At 44.5% G+C, this 19,701-nt stretch overlaps 1 protein-coding gene across 1 annotated transcript in view; it reads right to left on the bottom strand.

The window, feature by feature from the left end:
* The window catches only part of CMTR1 (cap methyltransferase 1), a 52,978-nt gene extending 34,293 nt beyond the window's left edge, over positions 1 to 18,685 (bottom strand). Inside the window, exons 1-6 of the mRNA XM_061146608.1 lie at positions 18,510 to 18,685; positions 16,363 to 16,500; positions 6,094 to 6,245; positions 4,435 to 4,593; positions 1,517 to 1,609; positions 8 to 79 (exon numbers count right to left, since the gene is read on the bottom strand). Coding sequence (XP_061002591.1) covers positions 8 to 79; positions 1,517 to 1,609; positions 4,435 to 4,593; positions 6,094 to 6,245; positions 16,363 to 16,495 — 609 coding nt within the window. The 5' untranslated portion in view covers positions 16,496 to 16,500; positions 18,510 to 18,685. The remainder of the gene's footprint in view (positions 1 to 7; positions 80 to 1,516; positions 1,610 to 4,434; positions 4,594 to 6,093; positions 6,246 to 16,362; positions 16,501 to 18,509) is intronic.
* Positions 18,686 to 19,701: the final 1,016 nt, after the last annotated feature.

Genomic DNA, 19,701 nt, shown 5'->3' with positions numbered 1-19,701 from the left:
GCCTTACCTTACACTTCAACACGCTGCGAAGCAGGCCTTCCCCACAAAACTCTGTTTCATCTTCAATAATCATCTTTCTCTGCAGGGAGAAGAAAACAACCTATAATGACCACATGTGACCGCATCTGGGGGGGGTGGGGAAACCAGGGTTCTGAGTGAGCAGAGCAGTCCCTGCCAGAGAACGTCAACCCCTGAGGGATGGGGAATGGAAAAGCCTAAATCCCTCCGGCTCGGCTCCAGACAGCCGCAAGAAGGAGCAGCCCCCTGGGGCTCCCCCGAAAGCACCATAGGGATACAAGACTCGTGAACACTGAGGCTGAGAAAAGCAAACAGGGAGGAGACACCCAAGCTGTCTGTCCCTACAGCGTGGGGGCAGAAGGATGGGGGGCATTTGGGGAACACCCCAAATGACAGAGGCTGTCCTTCAACCAGGAAGCCTCTTGCTCCGTGATGAGTATGAAGGCAGGACCTCAGGCACTGACTTGGCAGCGTCACAGAAAACAAGGGTGTGGGAGCCTCATGGGGATGCTGAGTTCAGCGTCACGTATGAGTGAGGCTGCCTCTAAATCAGTGGTGCTCAAACTCGGTATTCTCAGGTTTTACACTCTGTAAGATCACTGAGGATCCCAAACAGCTTTTGCTTCTGTGGGAGATAGATGTGTATATTTGCATGTGTGTGTGTGTTTATATACCTTAATATAAGTTAAAACCGAGATGTAAATATTTACTAGTTCAGTTTAAACGAATGTTATATTAATATAAATAAATGTGTATGAAAACTATATTCCAAAAAAAAAGATTGAGAAGAGTGGCACTGTGTTCCATTTTTGCAAAGCTCTCAGCATCCGGCTTACTACAAGACAGTGAGACTCTCCTGTCCACATGTGCACTCAACATGTGATATCACATGTCATAGCTTCTGGAAGACTTCACAGGACACTTGTAAGAGAATGAGAATGAAAAAGGCAAATAACTTGTCAGAATCATGAAAATAACTGCCTTGTAGACCCTCTGAAAGGGTCATGGAGATTCCTGGAAGTCCCTACACTTTGAGAACTGCTCTCTGGAACATGCTGATCTGGTAAAACTATATACTTAACTCTTACAATTTTACAGAAAGAGAATAAACAAATTCCTTTAGTAACAACTCCCTCATTCTTTTCTGAGGACAGAGGTAGTCCTTTTTATCTACCTGGAACAGTGCCCAGCAGTGACCAGAATATATACAGGTGTATAATGAGCTTCTCTAAAAAGCATCCAAGAGGAAGACAGAAGTTATGCATTTTGTGCGGCCTTGCAAGGTAAATGACTAGGAGGAAAAAAGCCCTGTGTGCCACATCTCCCAGGGGTATATTCATGAAGCTCCTGACACCCTCTTGATGCAGCTTTATTCCTGCCAGAAAGCTCAGATTCACACTTTTCTTAAACTGTAAGTATACAGATACACACACCTGATTTGAGGAGGAGAAATGTCAGAAGTGTCAAGAATTCAGAGTACATTTTCCTGAACGCCTACCTTCCCCACAACCATCCAATCGCTCATTTCCTGAGTGTCAGGAATTTCAGTGGTACATTCTGGGAACCATGACACCTGCTCGCAGGCACTGGGCTACAAACAAAAGAGAGGCAAGTAAGTCAGGTAAGGCAGACCCTCAGGGCCATGCCCCAACTCACCAGGGCTTTCCCCAAAACGATAGAGGGGCTCAGAGTGAGAAGTGTCCAGGACGCTGAGGCCAATGGGAGTGTCAGATCTAAGAACTGAGCCAGGATTCTGAAGTTCAACTTCTAAAGGCCAGGGCCAATTCTGGTTTGAATTCTAAGAAACTTCTCCAACTTTCAAAGTTTCTTTCATTTGTTCCAATATTATTTGATGAACACCTACTGCGGACTAAGTGCTCAGTACACAGAGGTAAAAAAACATGATCCTTAATGCAGGTGGCCTATAGTCAGAGCAGTGGAGACACAGAGAAGAACACAAGTCTACAAGGTAATTACATCAGGAAGACAGTGCAACGAGCCTCACTTCCTGATGCCTTTTATTGCAAGACACAGTAGAAACTGGCTTCTCTAGTGCTGCTTCCTCTGAATTTTTCAGTTACTTTCCTTACCAAGCTAAAACTGTGGTTTTCATCCTGGCCACACTTAGTATTATCTGCAGACCTTTTAAAAAGTACTGATGCCTGGGCGCCCCCCTCAGAGTATATGATTCTGCTGGTCTCAGGTGGGGACTGGGTCTAAGGACATTTTTAGAGGTTGCCAGGTGATTCTAACGTGCATCCAGAACTAAGTTCACAGGGCTGAAGAGACAACGATTATAAAACCTAAATCGAAAAAAAAAAAAAAAAAACCTAAATCGGTGGCTAACCTGCATTGGCAGCTCAACATTTTCCCTCCAAGCAAGTGTGGAGAAGAGATTCACCATTGCGAATTGAAGCAATGAGATTAAAGGTAATATTACATGCTCTGAAAAGCATAAAATGGTATCTCAATGCAAGGTCTTGAGGGCAAGCCAACTACCATCAACAGAGAAAAAGTTTAAAAGAAAAATTACTGAAAACTTTTGTCAATGAATCTAGCAATGAATCATGGCTTCTCTTGTTGGTCAAAGCCGGTCCGTTTAGGTATAAAAGTTGTGAATTATAACCTCTACAAAGAAGCTCATACACAGTATGGATGCTCCTTTGGAGAGGAATAGCAGATTCAACCTCCCCATGGAAGTCTGACCATTACGGCTACCACAAAGTGCACTCTGTCTGAAGCTCCACACCTTGCACTCCATATTCCTGGACAGCAGTGCCACTGAGCATTCTCCATGCAGTGCCTCCAGGAACCGGACGTTCACCTCAGGCCACCCAGACTCAACTGCCTTAAAGAAGTGGCACTTCCCTGGTGATCCAGTGGTTAAGACACTGTGCTTCCACTGTAGGGGGCACAGGTTTGATTCCTAGTTGGGAAACTAAGATCCCACATGAGCTGGCATGGTCAAAAATAAGCAAACTGATTTAAATTTTAAAACAAAAACAAACAAAAAGAAGTGGCCACCAACAAATAGTTGAGGCAAACTCTTAACCAAAAGAATATCTTTAAGAAGAAAAAGTGAATTATGGTAAATGGTGATTAGGTCAGCCTTGCCTCAAAAAAAAATTATTCATGGAATTCCCTGGGGGTCTAGTGGTTAAGACTTGGTGCTTTCATTGGCATGGCCAGGGTTTAATCCCCAGTCAGGGAACTACGATCTCACAAGCCATGTAACAAGGCCAAAAAAAAAACCCTTTTTTTCAATAGCCTGTCTCTATTAAAAACAGATTTTATGAGCAAATTTCAGATTCCAAGTTTAGCAAAGTTAGTTCTAATTCTGCCCTATTGGGAGGGTAGGGACTTTTCACCCACTCTAGATAAATGAGGACATGGAAAGTACCAAGGAGTTCGGAGGCAGAAACCTACATCTAGCCCCAGTGATCAGTATTTGCCTATTTTGCATTGTCGCATCTCCTTACAACTACAAGGCGATACAGCAGGACCACTCTCAGAATCCATCAACTCCTGGTTTGTTAGCATCTTACTCTGACACTTTATTTGGCTTTTATCATGCACAGGTTCACAGAACTTCTTTGCTGAACTGGAACAACAGGGAGACAAAATATCCATTTTCCAGAGTTCAGAGCAACATCTGAAGCTCAACTTAAGCAACTATATGGAAGGCTAGACATTTGTGCTTCATTTTCTCTAGTTTCAACTCTATAATGGTAATATTTTATCATTGTTTTTAGATACTTTTATTATACTCACTTCAAATCCTCTGTGGAATAAAGTAGGGCATAAGTAAATCAATAAAAATAAACTTTCCAAAAAAAAAAATTTCCAACATTATCTGTACCATCAGAGGGAATCTCTTTAGATATTCAGGATTAAAACAAACTCACACCCAAGGAGATAAGCAGAATAAACCCACAAGAGAAAAGCTATTTGGCATAAACAAACACCTATTTAATATCAGGATATCATAAACTTGAGGAGGTGCAAGGACCATGGAGGGTCATCCAGTTACTCACACAATGGGAGAGTGGTCCTCATTTGGCTCACATGAATCCTTTCAGCAGAGGGAGCTCACTACCTCCTTGCATGTTCATCACTGGTGAAAAGCTGTATCTATTTATTCAAGTTCTTTGTGGAGACACTCTGCCTTTCTGTATCTTCTACCCACTAGTCTTAGACCCAGTCTTATATGAAGCAACAGGAAACAAATCCATAGCCCACTGTATCTCCCCTAGGCTCCTCTTTTCCATTTTGGACACCCCCATATCGTCCATGTAAGAAACTAGTTCCAATCCCCACTAACCACCCTGATCATACTGCCTCTGGGGACTTCTAGTTTGTTAATATGGTTTCATAAAGACATCAATGGCCTTCCCGTCTCCTCTCCACACGAGGTACCTCTGGCTCATCTCGCCAGTTCACATTCAGCTCTTGGTCAAAGCCTTGCAGTGTCAGACCCAAGCCTCGTCGACCTTTCTGATTAGAGGCCTCAACGATGTCCTTCCGACCCTGGCTGTATTTACCCAATCCTTCACCTTCCTTGAAGCCCATCTTGGCCTGAAAAAGAGACGTAAATGGTGCATTTATATAAGCAAACAGAAGTGGAGCACTTACATAAATAGACATTTATTCAGTCCTTCTACTGTGTCAGACACTGTATTAAATTGTGAGAAATATAAATGAGTAAGGCCTAAAGTTTTCCTTCTAGCCTAATAACTGCAGTTTGATTGTGAGCCCTGTGGCTGTCTATTCTGGGGGTGAAAGTCTAGGGCAACCACAAGTTGGATAAATGAGAAGGGACCTCATAGCTGTAATTAAAGGCACCAGGAGTACATAATGAATCTCACTGGACATTTGCACAACTACCCTTCCAGCTAATTTATCTGATTAAGTGAGAAGTAGATCTACAGCAGAGCTGATAAAGAGAACATAATTTAAAATGGAACTGCTTCCAGCGGCAACTTCTAAACCTTACCCTTAACCAGTCAAATGGCCTTACTAGGGAAGGACAATGAGGGCTTGAAGGAGCCCACTTAATCAAGAGATTAACTGAAAAATCACTTCATGTAAAACTGAGGTATGGAAGGTACTGGAAGACAGGACAGAAACATCTGTTTAAATGTCACAACTAACTAAAAAGCTTACACTAAACTCTAGAGTCCTGGGCCCAGTTACATATCCCTAAAACCAGAGACCCCAAACCCACATACCCTTGTCTAATAAAAGAACTCCAACCCTAAAGCCCTGTTCCTCTAGAGGCCTGTATTCCCTGTGGAAGGGGCACTGCGGGCTCAGCAGCTGGATGAAATTCCTACAGTAGCCACAAACCTTTCCCCAGGTCAGAGTCTGAGTCACCAACCTTCCCATCTCCCACTTCCCCGAAGCTTTTGGCCCCCAAATCAGAATCCTGACTATGACTTCAGAAGTAGCAGTTCTCATTCTTAAATGACTCCAACAGAAAACGGAGACGTCAACTGTAATATTCGTGAAGCTAGACAGAAGACAAACTTGGATTTCCCTGACCTTTGCACATATACTGAAGTCTGATAAGACAAGTAAGCAAGTCTTTTCTTCCACCTTCCTCCTGTGGTATATCAACAGGGTACTGAAGGTGGAAAGGAAAACTGGGCCCTCTTTTGGAAGTTAACATAGTAGACAGCTCTACTCCCATTTATTTTAGGAATCTGGGAGTGAGCAGGATTTTAGTCATTTTTTTTTTAAGATCACTCACTAGAGCAAAAATCTCAGCATGAAGCCTCCTTATCCACCAACACACATCCACGTGCTCACATATGCTCATAAGAACTCACTACTAAGGAGACCAAAGGCTGCCCCAGCTCTGGACAGGAGAAGCAGGCCTGAACAGCCGCTTCCCATGGATGATTCAAATGTGATACGTGTATCAAGAAGGGGTTACGCGCTCTCTGCTGAACTACGGCAGCTGGTAAGCAGAGGGAAAACTTACACCCTCGCTTTGCTGCTTCTCCTGCCAACACGGCTTCCCTCCTCTCCTTCTGCTGGTAGAGCTTTAGAAACCCAACCCAAGCGCTGACATACCATGAGCTTCTGGGACACACTGTTATACATGGAGTAGCGAGAGGAAGTTCCCTCCACAAGAGAGTCTGCTTTGAATGCATCGTCGAAAGAGTCCGAGCTGCGTTGCTTCCCCTCAGTCTCGCTGTCAGACCCACTTAGGCTTGTAGCAGATGCTGGAAAAGAAAAAAAGAAAATGTTTTGGTGTGTTTATGGCACAATATAGCCTCTAAAAAAGTTTCATTTATACAACTAGTGTTCGGTACATGCATTGCACACACAAAGTTCATTAAGTGACCCAGGTCAAATGTATTCTCTACCTCTTACAAACTGTGTAATCTTGGGCAAGGCCACTGAAGTTTCCTAAGGGTATCTGACACACAATGGGAGTTCAAAATATCAGTCTTCCTTTCCCATCTCTTACAAAACTGGGATGACAATACCTTCCTCATAGAAATGTTTGAAGATTAAGTGAAAAAATGTTATTTGGGAGCACATTGTCAAATAAAAAATTTATTAACGATATGATTATTATTTCTGCTATTTATTAGTTGAACATCAGTTTCCAAACACTGATACCTGTTTTCATTTTCAACAATTCTATCATGGGGACTATCTATCATAGTTTGCGATTGTCTACCTCCTAGCTTCCTGTTTTCATGGTCCTTCAAACTTTTGCCGGGGGGGGGGGGGGGGGGGTGGCTACAGCACAGCCCCAGAGAAGAGCTGGCTCACAGAGTGAAAGTGGGGGAAGAGAAGGGAAGAAGTGAAGGGGGAGGTGGGGATAGGAAAGAAAGAGGAGGAAGAGAGGGAAGACAGGGAAGACGGGGGTTCAAGCAGCCGCACTGAGGCAGGGAAAAGAGGAGCCGCAACTGAAGGCTCCAGCAGGGAGCTGCCGGCCTGGGTGAGTCCAGCCAGTAGCGTCATTTGTCAGCAATTTTGTTGCCCAAAGACTCCAAATAAGACCCACCTTAGCAGCTACTAGAAGTGGTGGGTTACCTGTCTCCTGGCCAAAGGTGGGAAAAGCCACAGTCTAGATAATCACTATAACTGCATCTTTCCTTCTCTTTGATAGATATGTGAACCTCTTAGAAGATTTTAAGGAATTCCCTGGCAATCTAGTAGTCAGGACTCAGTGCTTTCATTGCCAGGTTCGATCCCTGGTCAGGGAACTAAGATCCAGCAAGCTGCATGGCATGGCCAAAAAACAGAAAAAGATATCTCAACCCAATATAGTTTTATTCAGGTAGTTTCTTAGGCAAACCCACCCAAATTTGGAAATAAATTCTATCTCAAAGATCAGTTAAACAGGGGACTACTTTGGTGGTCCAGTGGTTAAGACTCCATGCTTCCACTGCAGGGCGCAGGGGTTCAACTCCTGATCAGGGAATGAAGATCCTCCATGGTGCACAAAGTGAACAAAGAAAAAAAAATCTGGTAAACAATTTCTGCATATTCCCACTGAAAATGGTATAAACTGCAAGCCAGGAGGAATGCAGAACATGAAATGACAGTGGTAGTGTTCAATCTGATCCCAAGGTTAAAGAAGCTGTACCATGCTCAAAAGTATACAAATCTCATTAATAGGCAACTGTGCTTATTTAAGAATAAAATTCTGGGGACTTCTTTGGTGGAACAGTAGATAAGACTCCCTCTGTCAATGCAGGGGTCACAGGTTCAATTTCTGATCTGGGAGAATTCCACATGGTGCCGGAAAACTAAGCCCCTTCCTCCCAGAGCCAGTGCTCTGCAGCAAGGGAAGCCACTGCAGGGAAAAGCCCTCGCACTGCAAGGAAGAGCAGCTCCTACTCGTCACAACTAGAGAAAGCCTGCATGCAGCAACAACGATCCAGTGCAGCCCACAATAAAAATTTTTTTAAAAAATAAAATTTTTTAACTTCTTCAATTTATGAATATTATTCTTGCAAACATCTCGTAGTTATTAGGATATAAATGCTTGCTATTTAGATCTAAATACTTAAACCTGTTAGGTATTTCTTTTGGTATTTTAAGGGCATAGTGAAAAAAGTTAAAGCAACACTAAGAGTGTTAAGAACCAAGAAAACTTGGGAACCTCCACTCTATGTATTGAAATGATGAGACCACCAAGACACGTTGTCAACTGGATAACAGAAGACTGAGACCATATTCATGAGCATGGCATCCTAACTTTCATGTTCTCAAAAAGGACAGTAAGAATAAAATAGAATAAAATTTTTATTTCTTGTAATTACAAAAAGAGCTTTTGGAAGGCAAGATATACAAGAACAATAAAAATGATTAGCCACACATGTGGGGTTGAGGCACAGTGAAAGAATACCAAAATGATTACTTGGAACAAGTGGAAAAAGTGAAGCCTGACTTCTATTTTTATATTACTAGAGTTTATAGTGGCTATCTTTTTATATTTTTTTATTTATGAACCATGTCACTGTATTAGCTATCAAAATTTTAAATAAATGTTAAGAAAAAAAAAAAAAAACCCTAACTTAGCAACATAGCACAATTCTTTTAAGAAAGAAAGGAGGTCCTTGAGAAGAGATGTTGACTCAAAGTTTGGCTGCTTGTGGGAAGTATTTGAGGAAAGGCACAAAAGACAGCCATTTAAAAAAATTCTCTATATACCCAAAATGGGCTTTATACAGGTATTCATAACTTGAGAATTACATTCTAATTCTAAAGCCTGTCTGCACTGATCCATCCATCTCCCTGTGAAAACATGGAGTCGCAAAGGGTTGACATTCAGAAAACCGCGCAGTCTTCCCTAGCACCCAGGCCTGACTTTCCCTTCCACGGAGCTCCAGTAGCACCAGTATTCACACCGTCGGCACAGCATTCATCACTCTGCCTGAGAGCTAGTTACCACATGCCACCCCACTGGACACAGTCACTCCTAGGAAGCAAGGACTGTGCCACAATTAACCTTCTGTCTCTAACACCTGAACTGAGGCTTTGCATTAAAACCAATGAACTAGATACTCACTATAGTGAATTTAAAGAACTGGCACCCAGTTCTCATCTTTGCTAAGCATCTACTGAGTGTACAAGCCCTTAGCACATTCCTTCTTACAATGCCTCAAACATGTGGTATAAGACATCCAGCCCTCAGAAATACAGGGAAGGATACCTGCCATTATATATTAGGTTGGGGCAAAAATGATTGTGGTATTGGATTGTGAATTTTAAAACTGTTATTAACCAGGCTCAGACACATCTTTATTCATCAAAATAAGAACCATTACAACCAACACATTTTTGCCAAAGAGAAGTTGGTTTATTCCTGTAGCATAAAAATCCATGCTTTGGGGTTCAACAAACTCTTGCAAAGCATTTTCTGCCTCCCACTGGTTGTGGAAGCGTTTTCCCTGCAAAAAGTCATTGACATGCTTAAAGAAGGGGTATGGTGGATGAGGCAAAACTCAGTAGCTCAATTTGTTCAACTTTTGAATCACTGGTTGTGTGACATATGGTCAGGTGTCGTGGTGAAGCATCGGGCCCCTTCTGTTGACCAATACTAATTGCAAGCATTGCAGTTTTCAGTGCATCTCATCGATTTGCTGAGCATACTTCTCAGATGTAATGGTTTCACTGGGATTCAGAAAGCTGTAGTGGATCAGATGGGCAGCAGACCACCAAACAGTGACTATGAGATTTTTTCTGGTACAAGTTTGGCTTTGGGAAGTGCTTTAGAGCTTCTCAGTCCAACCACTGAGTTGGTTATTGCTGTCACATAAAATCCATTTTTTGTCACACATCACAATCTGATCAAGAAATGTTCATTGCTGTTGCATAGAATAAGAGAAGACGACACTTCAAAATGACAATTTTTTTGATTTGCAGTCAGCTCATGAGGCACTCACTCACTGAGTTTTTGTACTTTTCCAATTTGCTTCAAATACCAAATGAAGACAGAATGGCAGATGCTAGGTTCTTTGACGACCTGTGTAGCTGTAAGAGGGTCAGCCTTGATGACCGTTCTCAGGTGGTCGTTACCAACTTTCAATGGCCAGCCACTATGATCCTCATCTTCAGGGCTCTTGTCTCCTTTGCACAACTTCTTGAACCACCACTGCACTGTACATTCACTAGCAGTTTCTAGGCCAAATGTGTTGATGATGTTGCGCATTGTCTCCACTGCTTTATGACTTCAGACTCAAGAAAATAGCTCAAATTTGCTTTTTGTCTAACATCATTTCCATAGTCCAAAAAGTAAAGATAAACAGCAAGTAAAAAGACATTAGCAAAAAAAAAAAAAAAAAAGCGAGAAATGTGCATTAAAATGATGTATAATATCACATTTGTTAAGAATGTACTCCAGTATCAAATGGCAAATTTCAACAATACAAAAACTGCAATTACGTTTGCACCAATCTAGTATTTGTTCAAATACAGAGTGTACAACGTCAAAAGTGAACCATAAAGTTGTGTCAGCACTGGTTCATCAAATGTAACAAATAGCACTCCTGAGAGAGATGTTGGTAATGGAGGAGGCTGTACACACAGGGGCGGGGGTGTAGGAGGTCCTTTCTACTTTCAATTTTGTTGTGAAACAACCTGCTCTAAAAAAAAAATAAAATGAAGTCTTAAAAAAGTTTTTTAAGGTTCAACAGAAAATTTAAGCATGAAGATGGAATACCTATATCCTAACAGAGAACTGTGTTCCCCTTGAACTACTCTTTAGCACCCTGTACCCCAGAAGGCCAAAAAAGGACACCTTATACTGTTTAATAGATCAGACAACAACTCTGGTTCAGGACCTGTTTTTATAAACGGCCCATGTTGTATACAATGGAGTACTTTCCAAAAGTATCAATCCTACTCCCAGAGAGCTTAAAAATCCAACAGCTAAGATAAACATGCATTTTTAAGTATATATAACATTCTGCAAAAGAAAAGCAGGTGAGCATGTGTGAAAAAATTAGAATAAACTTAAAACCAAAAGTCTGGATTCTGAGGAGGAATGTTGGCTGAGAAAATCCCTGAATGAGAGGCACCAGATCGGCCTTCGTCCTCTTAAGGTAACTCTCCAATTCCCTCAACAAGGAGCCGACATGCTTACATGGGCCAATGCAGCACACATCACAGAGTGCTACTCAGAAGGAAAGACCCAGAACGTTAACAATGAGTAACCATGGAAACTGAGAGGTATGGTGATATTTATTTTCTGTCTTGCCTTTTCTGCATTTTCTGTGTAAGAAATAAGAATATATTATTAGTTTCAAAATTAGGGTTAAAGAAAAAAAACGATAAGGAAATAAAGTCTCATTCAGTAAGCCTTGTGCAGAATTTGTTTCCAGAGTAATCTTCAGAGGGCAGCAGATATGAGGGGAAAGACCTGAGCAGCTCAAGACTAAGCCTGGGCCGCTCATCGCCCATGTAGAGGAGAGATGTGCGCCCAGCAGAGCTCCCACATGCTGAAGCGCTGAGCTTCCCAAGGGCAGCGTCTTTCTCCTCAGCTGCTTCCCTGCCTCTAATCTGTACAGCTCAGGAGGGGCAGCTCTCTGCGCACAGCCCTCAAGTTTCTCAGGGAAGCCCAGGGATCCTGGGACCGGCTAGCCTAGAAGCTACAATGTTACATCAGTTGCTATTTCTTTCACCAGCCATCTGGAGACACACACATCTATCTATATAAAGGTGAGGAAAGCCTGGTATCCTTCTCACAAGACAATGTGCCCTTGGTCCAGCTCTAAGGAGCTGCCAGGCTGTTAGGTTTGCTTAAGGATCCATCAGTGGGCACCCATCAACAGTATGATTACCATTCCCGGGCATGCAGGGCTCCTGCCACCCTCAGATCCCAAAGAGAGAGAGATCTTTTGTTTTGTCTTCATAACATTTTTGGGCCAAAATGACAGGGAGAACCAAATTTGGGTGCAGGGCTCACTGGGCAAATCCGTGGTGGCTCGGGTGCAATATTCCTGGACTCTAGCACAAAGATCTTTCCACACCATTCCTCTTTCCAAGGTGTCACCTAGAGTACAGCTGTCCCGCCCAGGGTCTGAGAATGAGGTTGAGGGGAGCTAAAATATCCGACTAGGCTTTTCTTTGTGAGATGGAGAAGTGTGCTAGATTAGCAGATAAGCCTTATTTCTCTATTTCATGTGCTATTTAAAGCCTGTTCTTAGCCTGACACCATTGAAGCCAAGTGCCCTGGAACAGTCTTGATGTCCACAAACTGCCACGGCCACTACTCATTTTCACCCCTGGGTCTCTGGGGCCACTCTTTTCAGATGAAAAGAAGACACCTGTCTCGGCTGCAGCAGGAGCTAAAGAGGAAGTTTAGCCACCCAAGACTGATAAGAATTTGGCAAATATTGATCAGACAATCTTATAATGAGGATATAAATTAACAGGAGTAATAAGGTCAGTCTATTAAAATCATGAGTTTCATTAAGAACTTGCCAAAGCTGGGTGGCATTCCCATTTACTCCCCAGGAGCTTCCCTTCTAAAACCTACCCAAGAGCCCAAGACATTCTTCCGCATTTCACTTATGATTTCTTCTCTACCTGATAGAAATCATTACTCTTAAATCATTTTAAAGACAAGAGGTTTATTTTAGAGAAGAATCAGAGGTTTCCCAGCTACTGACAGAATTTTTCATAATATAACAGCAGGTCAAACATGTCAGGATTAAAAATGACAGGGACAACACACAAGGAGGGACAGCTCCAACACTAATGGTCAAGATGAGCAGCACACGGATGCAGAAGAATAAATTACGTACTTCAATAAACATTACATCCTGCCTAACAACTGCTGTGGAATACACTCACTCCTGTTTAAAGACTCAATTTCTCCTTCATGCCAGACAAATGGTAACTCGTTAGAGCAATTTAAACAGATACCGATAAAGGAAGTTTTTGATTAAGGTCATGAATCTGGGCTGACAGGAAAACGATGGTGTTTCAGGGGAAATAGCCTATTTAGGGAAGAATTAAACCTGGTGGAGGGGAAGGCACTTTCGGCTGAAGGGGCCCAGCAACTTCCAGAACAACACACTATGGGAAGGCTGGGAGCCCACACAAGATGAGCAGCTGAAGAGAAAAGGAAATTGTCTTGGGGTCTAGACCAACTTATCCAGGATAAGAACAAAATGACTGCCATCTGCCCCTCTTTGCTTAATTTCCAAGTTTATTTAGGCTTGAAAATGCCTTCAAACTCCTCTCAAAATACTCAACACACGATGACCCAGTAGTCATGACAACAACATCCCTTTTCTTCTTTAGTCTGGTCAGACGTCAGTCTCAGACTGGCAATGCAGCTACCCTGTCAATAATGCAAAATAAACAAACTGATTAAACTAAATAGACCTATTAATGAGTCACCACATTGATCTAGCAAAAGAAGCACAAACAAGGCCCAGGCAGACAGAAACAGCAACTACTGATTTTTTGTTTTTTCTATCTGAACTCCCTAAAGAGCATTTTTCAATCATCTATTCAACAGTATGTCCAGGTAGAAGCAGTTGTAGAGGAAACACACCTGCTTTAATGCAGTGTCTTGAACAGGAAAGCCACAGAGAGCTCTCAGGGGATATGCAGTTTCTGGGGAGACAGAAAACTACCAGAGCACACTGTCCAGGGGATGTCTGAGAGAAATCAACACAGAAGGAGATGATATTAATGGAAAGTACTCAATGAAATGATCCTCTGCAGACTGGAGCAGGGGTGGGCACAATCAAAGAGGTGAAGCATTTTAAGGGTTTTAGAAAAGATACCACTGTTGCTTTCCATCAGTTCTATTCAGTAAATAGTTCAGTTCAGCTGCTCAGTCGTGTCCGACTCTGCGACCCCACAGACTGCAGCACGCCAGACCTCCCTGTCCATCACCAACTCCTGGAGTTTACTCAAACTCATGTCCATTGAGTCGGTGATGCCATGCAACCATCTCATCCTCTGTCATTCCCATGTACTGAGCCATTTATTCCATGCCAGGCATGTGGCGGCAAGGGGAGGGGCATAGACAGCAGTCTTGCTGATGAAGACACCAGACACTCATCCTCAGAGTTTTCTGTGGAACTGCCCCTCCCTAAGATAAGCTCACCGCGGAAGTTAACAATGTTTGCCTCTGCCTCATTTTTCTGCAAATCAAAGGGACCAAATGACCTATTGCCAGACATATACAACATACTGGCCACCTCTAGATTTCCATTCTGTATACACAACAGAAACAGTCAAACCTGACTGAGTCATATGGTGCTACTTCTGAAAAGGTTAAAGCCATTTGGCATAATTAAGGGGAGTCTGTGGGAGAATGGAAGGGAGGGGGGATAATCGCAATTCACAGTCACATTTTTAAAAGCTTGAAATTTAAATTAGACTGTTTCCCTTGAAAGAGTGTTAAGAAAAAAAAAAAAAAAAGAGTGTTAAGTATACACCTTCATCTCCTGGGAGTCCTTCTCTTGAGAGCAAATGTCCCCTGAGATCCACTTAGAACCAGATGCCTCCACCACCTAAGTATTCCCCTAGGCACACATTCCCTTTCCCCCATGCAGGCCATTTCTCCTGCTCAAGACTGAAGATTCTACCTTCAAGTTGCTCAGATCCCAGGTGATAAGCAAAATCCCCTTCCTTAACAGTTGCCAGAACCGATTCGCCCAATATATTTTTGCCTTCCCAAATTAGCAACCTCAATGACATAAACCCTTTCCCACCCACCCTAAAATCTGTGACAACTTTAAAGGCGCACCTATCCCCACACAGAAGGTTATAAGAAGAGTCTCTTATCTAGCAGGGATCAAGGCCGCACCAAATGCTTCATTAGCTGTCTGCAAGGTCTGTCAAGTTCCTCCCTTCTGGACCAGCTACTCAGTACACCTGATGAGTAACTGCCCTTCAATTAGCCAGCCTCTTGAGAATAAACTGTATTTTCTATCACCCTCAAGGGGATGCTTCACACTATTTCAGTCACCAATCTGTTACCAAATTTCATTCCAATTTACCATTGATCCAGCAAAGGATACAAAATGCAAGACTGCTGGGGGTACTGGGTGTCCAAAACATCATATCCACTCAGCACTGGGAACATGGCATTTGGAAAGAGGGTCTCTGCAGATATAATCGAATTAAGATGAGGTCATACTGGATTCGGGTGGGCCCTTATCCAATGACTACTATCCTCCTAAGAAGAGGGAAATTTGAACACAGACACACACAGAGGCAAAGACTGGAGTTATGCTGCTGCAAGAACACCAGGAATTGCCAGCAACTAGCAGAAACAAGGAGACGGCAATGGCACCCCACTCCAGTACTCTTGCCTGGAGAATCCCATGGACGGAGGAGCCTGGTAGGCTACAGTCCATGGGGTCGCAAAGAGTCGGACACGACTGAGCAACTTCACTTTCACTTTTCACTTTCATGCACTGGAGACGGAAATGGCAACCCACTCCAGTATTCTTGCCTGGAGAATCCCAGGGACGGGAGCCTGGTGGGCTGCCGTCTATGGGGTCACACAGAGTTGGACACGACTGACGTGACTTAGCAGCAGCAGCAGCAGAAACAAAAAAGAGGCAAGGCAGGATTCTTTCTTACAGCCCTGGGAGGGAGCGAGGCCCTGCTGTAACCTTCATTTTAGACTTCCAGCCTCCAGAAGTCTGGAGAATATATTTCTGTTGTTTTAAGCTACCCAGTTCACAGTACTGTTAGGAGTTAATACAGCTGGAACGCAAGGAAAATGCAAACACGGCTACTGCTAATTGTTTGGTATTTCAGGCAAGCTCCGAGACAGAAAGCTTCACAGAAAGCACCTGCGGAAACTGAACATCTGCAACCCTGGAAAACAAGCAAAGTAAAATGGTCGTTTCAACCAGATCAGTGAAATCCTTAAAGCTTAATGCAAACAGTGAACACAGGGATGCTCCATTCCTTCGGGTGTTTCTGACCATAACTGCCAAGGGAACTAAGAAAACAGAATTCAAAAACCTGAGGGAAGTTAAGCCAGATCACCACAGCAAAGAGCCCAGCCCTGTGAAAGAGCCCCAGGATCATTAACAGCTGAGAGCAAGGGGCACTCAAGGCTCACCACTACATCCACCTGGCTGAAGGCAGCAAGAGTGCCACTCACTGAAGGACCACAACAGAACTAAGGCACACCTGTAGAAAGTCCAGTATTTTAGTTATAACACATTCCCAACTCCCAACAGGAGAATGGCAAAAGAGAAAGTCTACAGCCGATAAGCTCAGTAGAATTTGCCGAATTTTCCTCACGGGGCAGTGGACTGTATTCTGCCCAACTGAGGCATCAGGGATTCAAGCAGCCAGATGGTCAGTGATCTCTGACCACAGAAGCAAGCTTACCTTTTGCTGCATGATTGACAGAGGAGGGAGGCTCATCATCAGATGTGGAGCTGAGGTTCAGGGCAAGCTCAGCAACTCTTTTCTTCTGTTTCTTGAGAGGGGCAGTGCATTCTGAATCATTTCTCCTCTTCATTGTTACTGCAACCATAAATCCAGATAGTCAGCTGCCCTGGTCAGAGCCACTAGGATCACAGCAGGGAATTCCAGAGAGTAAACCATTAATGGGATGAAAGCTGGCAACTCCAAACAGCTGCCAGTGCCAGTGCTTGAACAGCTTCTTCCTCAGAATGATATCCAGGAAGGCTAGCCAAGCTCTGGTTTTCAATAAGAGCTGTCAGTTTTACTGGAAAATGTGGTGCTCACAGACCCAGAGGTCTCTGGGCCACTGGTGTCAAATACTAAAAAGTCATGGATCAACTCCACAAGCCACAAGGGAAAAAAAGGCCTTAAGGACTTGCTATTCTATAGTTCTGATGCAACAAGGGACACGTGTGACAATAAGTACACTGGAAATTAATCATGAAACCTAATGAATATCAACAACTATTTTCAAGGTGAAAAGACCATCCCAGAAAGACTGCTCCATCGCATTATTTCACCAGGAAAATTAAGAGATTATACAATATGATACAAATACTGGTTTCTGGTTTACTTCAGGATGTTTGAAAACATGGGAGAATTGGGAAAGTTTTTGAATGGAGTAAGGAATGGAAGCAGTGGTTGACTTGACTGAAAAAACGGAAGAGTGGGAAAGTCAGCGGGACCAGACTTATTATATCATAGTACTCAGGTACAAAACCAGCAATTTTAAGAACAGGCACCCGCCTCCACAAAAAAAGAATGGAAGGAGGCGAGGTACCGTGTGACCATCATCCATGCCCATGGGTAAGTATGAGAAGCAAACAGGAGGGGGAAAATGAGATGGAATGAAGTAATAATGAGATTCCTGAAATCATTCCTCAAGGAATGATTAAATTGAAAAACAAGAGTAGGTGAAAACAGAGTGGTTTATACATAACTGTTGGCTATAAGAGGACTCAGAAAAGAGAAAGCACTCAAAAATAAGAGCAAACAGGTGGGTGCTCAGCTGGCCTGCAACTCCTTGGGGAAGGGGAGCTGCCGGGGCACAAGGGCAGGTGAACAGCACGGGTCAGGACAGCAACAGAGTGCTGAAATCCAAAGGTATCACTGATCTCTCGTGATTCAAACATGAATCACGTTTCACTTCTCTCCAGCTCAAGGATGAGCCAGCCAACCCAACACACAATCTCCTCCTTTCTAAGGAGGCAGCCTCTTAACTAGGCACAGGCAGGAGCTATCCTGAGGAAGAAGAACAGGAGATGCTGAACAAACAAAGCAAAACCAAGCTGAGCTACATTTAACTTTAAGGCAGGGTCTTAAAAAGCTCCCCCGCCCCGCAACCACCACCACCATCACCTCCACGGCCCATAACCTAAGCTAAGGGCCCTCTGATTCCTAGCACCTCTGGGGGAGACTGAAGCACAGGAAACTCAAGAACTGTGTTGAGATGGATGCAAGAAAAGGAGTGGAAACTGTGCAAAAGGCAGGAGACACTGGTGCTCCGCCCCTACACATCCTGGATTTGGACCTTCCAAACCACCTTATCCAACCCTCTTTCCTTTGCCACTGCAAGGAACTGAGGCCCGAGAGGGGAAGGCCGCGCAGACAACCGACCTACCCACCACAGCTCAAGTGACCTACACATCCATAAAAATGCAGGGAACTCCTAAGAGGAAGGCAGAAGGCCGGCTTCGACTCGCTGCTCTCCCAGGGAAGGGGTTCAGATCCCCTTTCCATCTCCCCAGGCCTGGGTTTCGCACCGCCACCCCTTATCACGAGAGGGAAGAAATGAGCTCGCGGCCCCCCCGGCCAGCCTTCTCATTTGTAGACAACGTGAGTGTGTGAAGAATATGTGCGCAGAGACGTGTCAGCAGCGGCTGGTGGACTGGAGACAGGGCGCGGGGGAAGAGACGGGGGTATAAGGGAGGACGGGAGAGAGAAGAGGCGACGAGGATCACGACCGCCAGCGCGGGGGCCAAGGCGGCGGCGGCGGACGTGAGGATGCTGAGCCCCGCGCGCCCGCCCGCTCGCCGCCCCCCCACCCGGGGCCGCGCGTCGGCACTCACGCTGAGGGAAGAGGGCGACCTGCCAAGGAGCGGAGAGGGGGGGGCGGTTAGGCCGCCGATGCCGCCGCCGCCAGGCCTGGCCCAGCCACTGCCAGAGCCGCCGCCTCCTCCCTCAGTTTCGCTTCCCCACTAGCCCGCCCCGGTCCGCTCGCCGCCTTGTCGCGCTCGGGTCCCGCCCTGCGGGCCGCGCAGCCTGATGACGTCAGGACAGCCTGATTCCCTCCACCCCTCGCGGGCCCTGGCCCCGGGGAAGACCTGCTCGGCTTCGGGCCCGCCCCACCCCCACCCTGCCCCGGGGCGGTCCAGGGCGCCTGCGCAGAAGACCCGACGCGGAAGGACCATAAAAGCGAGAGTAACCTGGTATCTAGTCTTCTGGCTCTAGAGGACCAGAAACAAACGTGAAAAACAGAAAAAGCCAAGTGGCATTGCATCAACTCCTCTCTCAATCTCATCATTGTCTTAATTTTACAGATTAAGAACAAGTTTAGAGAGGTAATGGGTAAAATGGTTTGAAGGCACACGCACCCAACCTTGTTCACTGCTGTTATCTCCAACGTAGAGAAACAGTGCAACCTCTATAGATATTGAAGTAAGGTCCAGAGGAAAAGGAGAGCTGCCTATGGCCTCTTACCGTACGGACACAGATGGCTTCCCATGCCAAGCTTCTCTTCTGATCTTCAGACCAGTGGGGCCAGAAGTTTGCTGAGCATCCTCGGTGTCACCTTGTTACCGGAATCCAAGCTTCCTCTGCTCGCCCCGGGACAGGCCAATGACCGGAGATCAGGGCTTGAGGCAAGGAATGCAACTTCATTTGGAGAGCTGATTAACTGAGAAGCTGGCAGACTATTATCTCAAAATAACTATCTTGCCAGGTTTTTTTTTTAATAGATCAGCGATGAGGGGAGGTGAGGAAACCAAATAAAAAGGCCATTGATCTTGCAAAGATCTCCTAGAATAGCAAGCCTCAGACAGGGGATGTGTTAATTTCTTACCTCTTGCCATCTACAGGTGGACAGGACTCTGAACAAAGGCGCTTTAACAGTCAGCCAGAGGAGCAGGATTCTCTGAGGCAGGACTTACAAATGATTATAATAACAAAAGTAATGAAAAGCAAGTCTAAGAAGCACCTCCAATATGGAGTCAGAGTGGGCTTTTCCCTGCAACAACTTCACACCCATAAATTCAAGTCTGA

Source organism: Dama dama, chromosome 7, assembly GCF_033118175.1.
Source record: "Dama dama isolate Ldn47 chromosome 7, ASM3311817v1, whole genome shotgun sequence".
Classification (NCBI taxonomy): Eukaryota; Metazoa; Chordata; class Mammalia; order Artiodactyla; family Cervidae; genus Dama; species Dama dama.
Note: the sequence above shows the minus strand (reverse complement) of the source record. Positions and strands in the feature narration are given on the sequence as shown.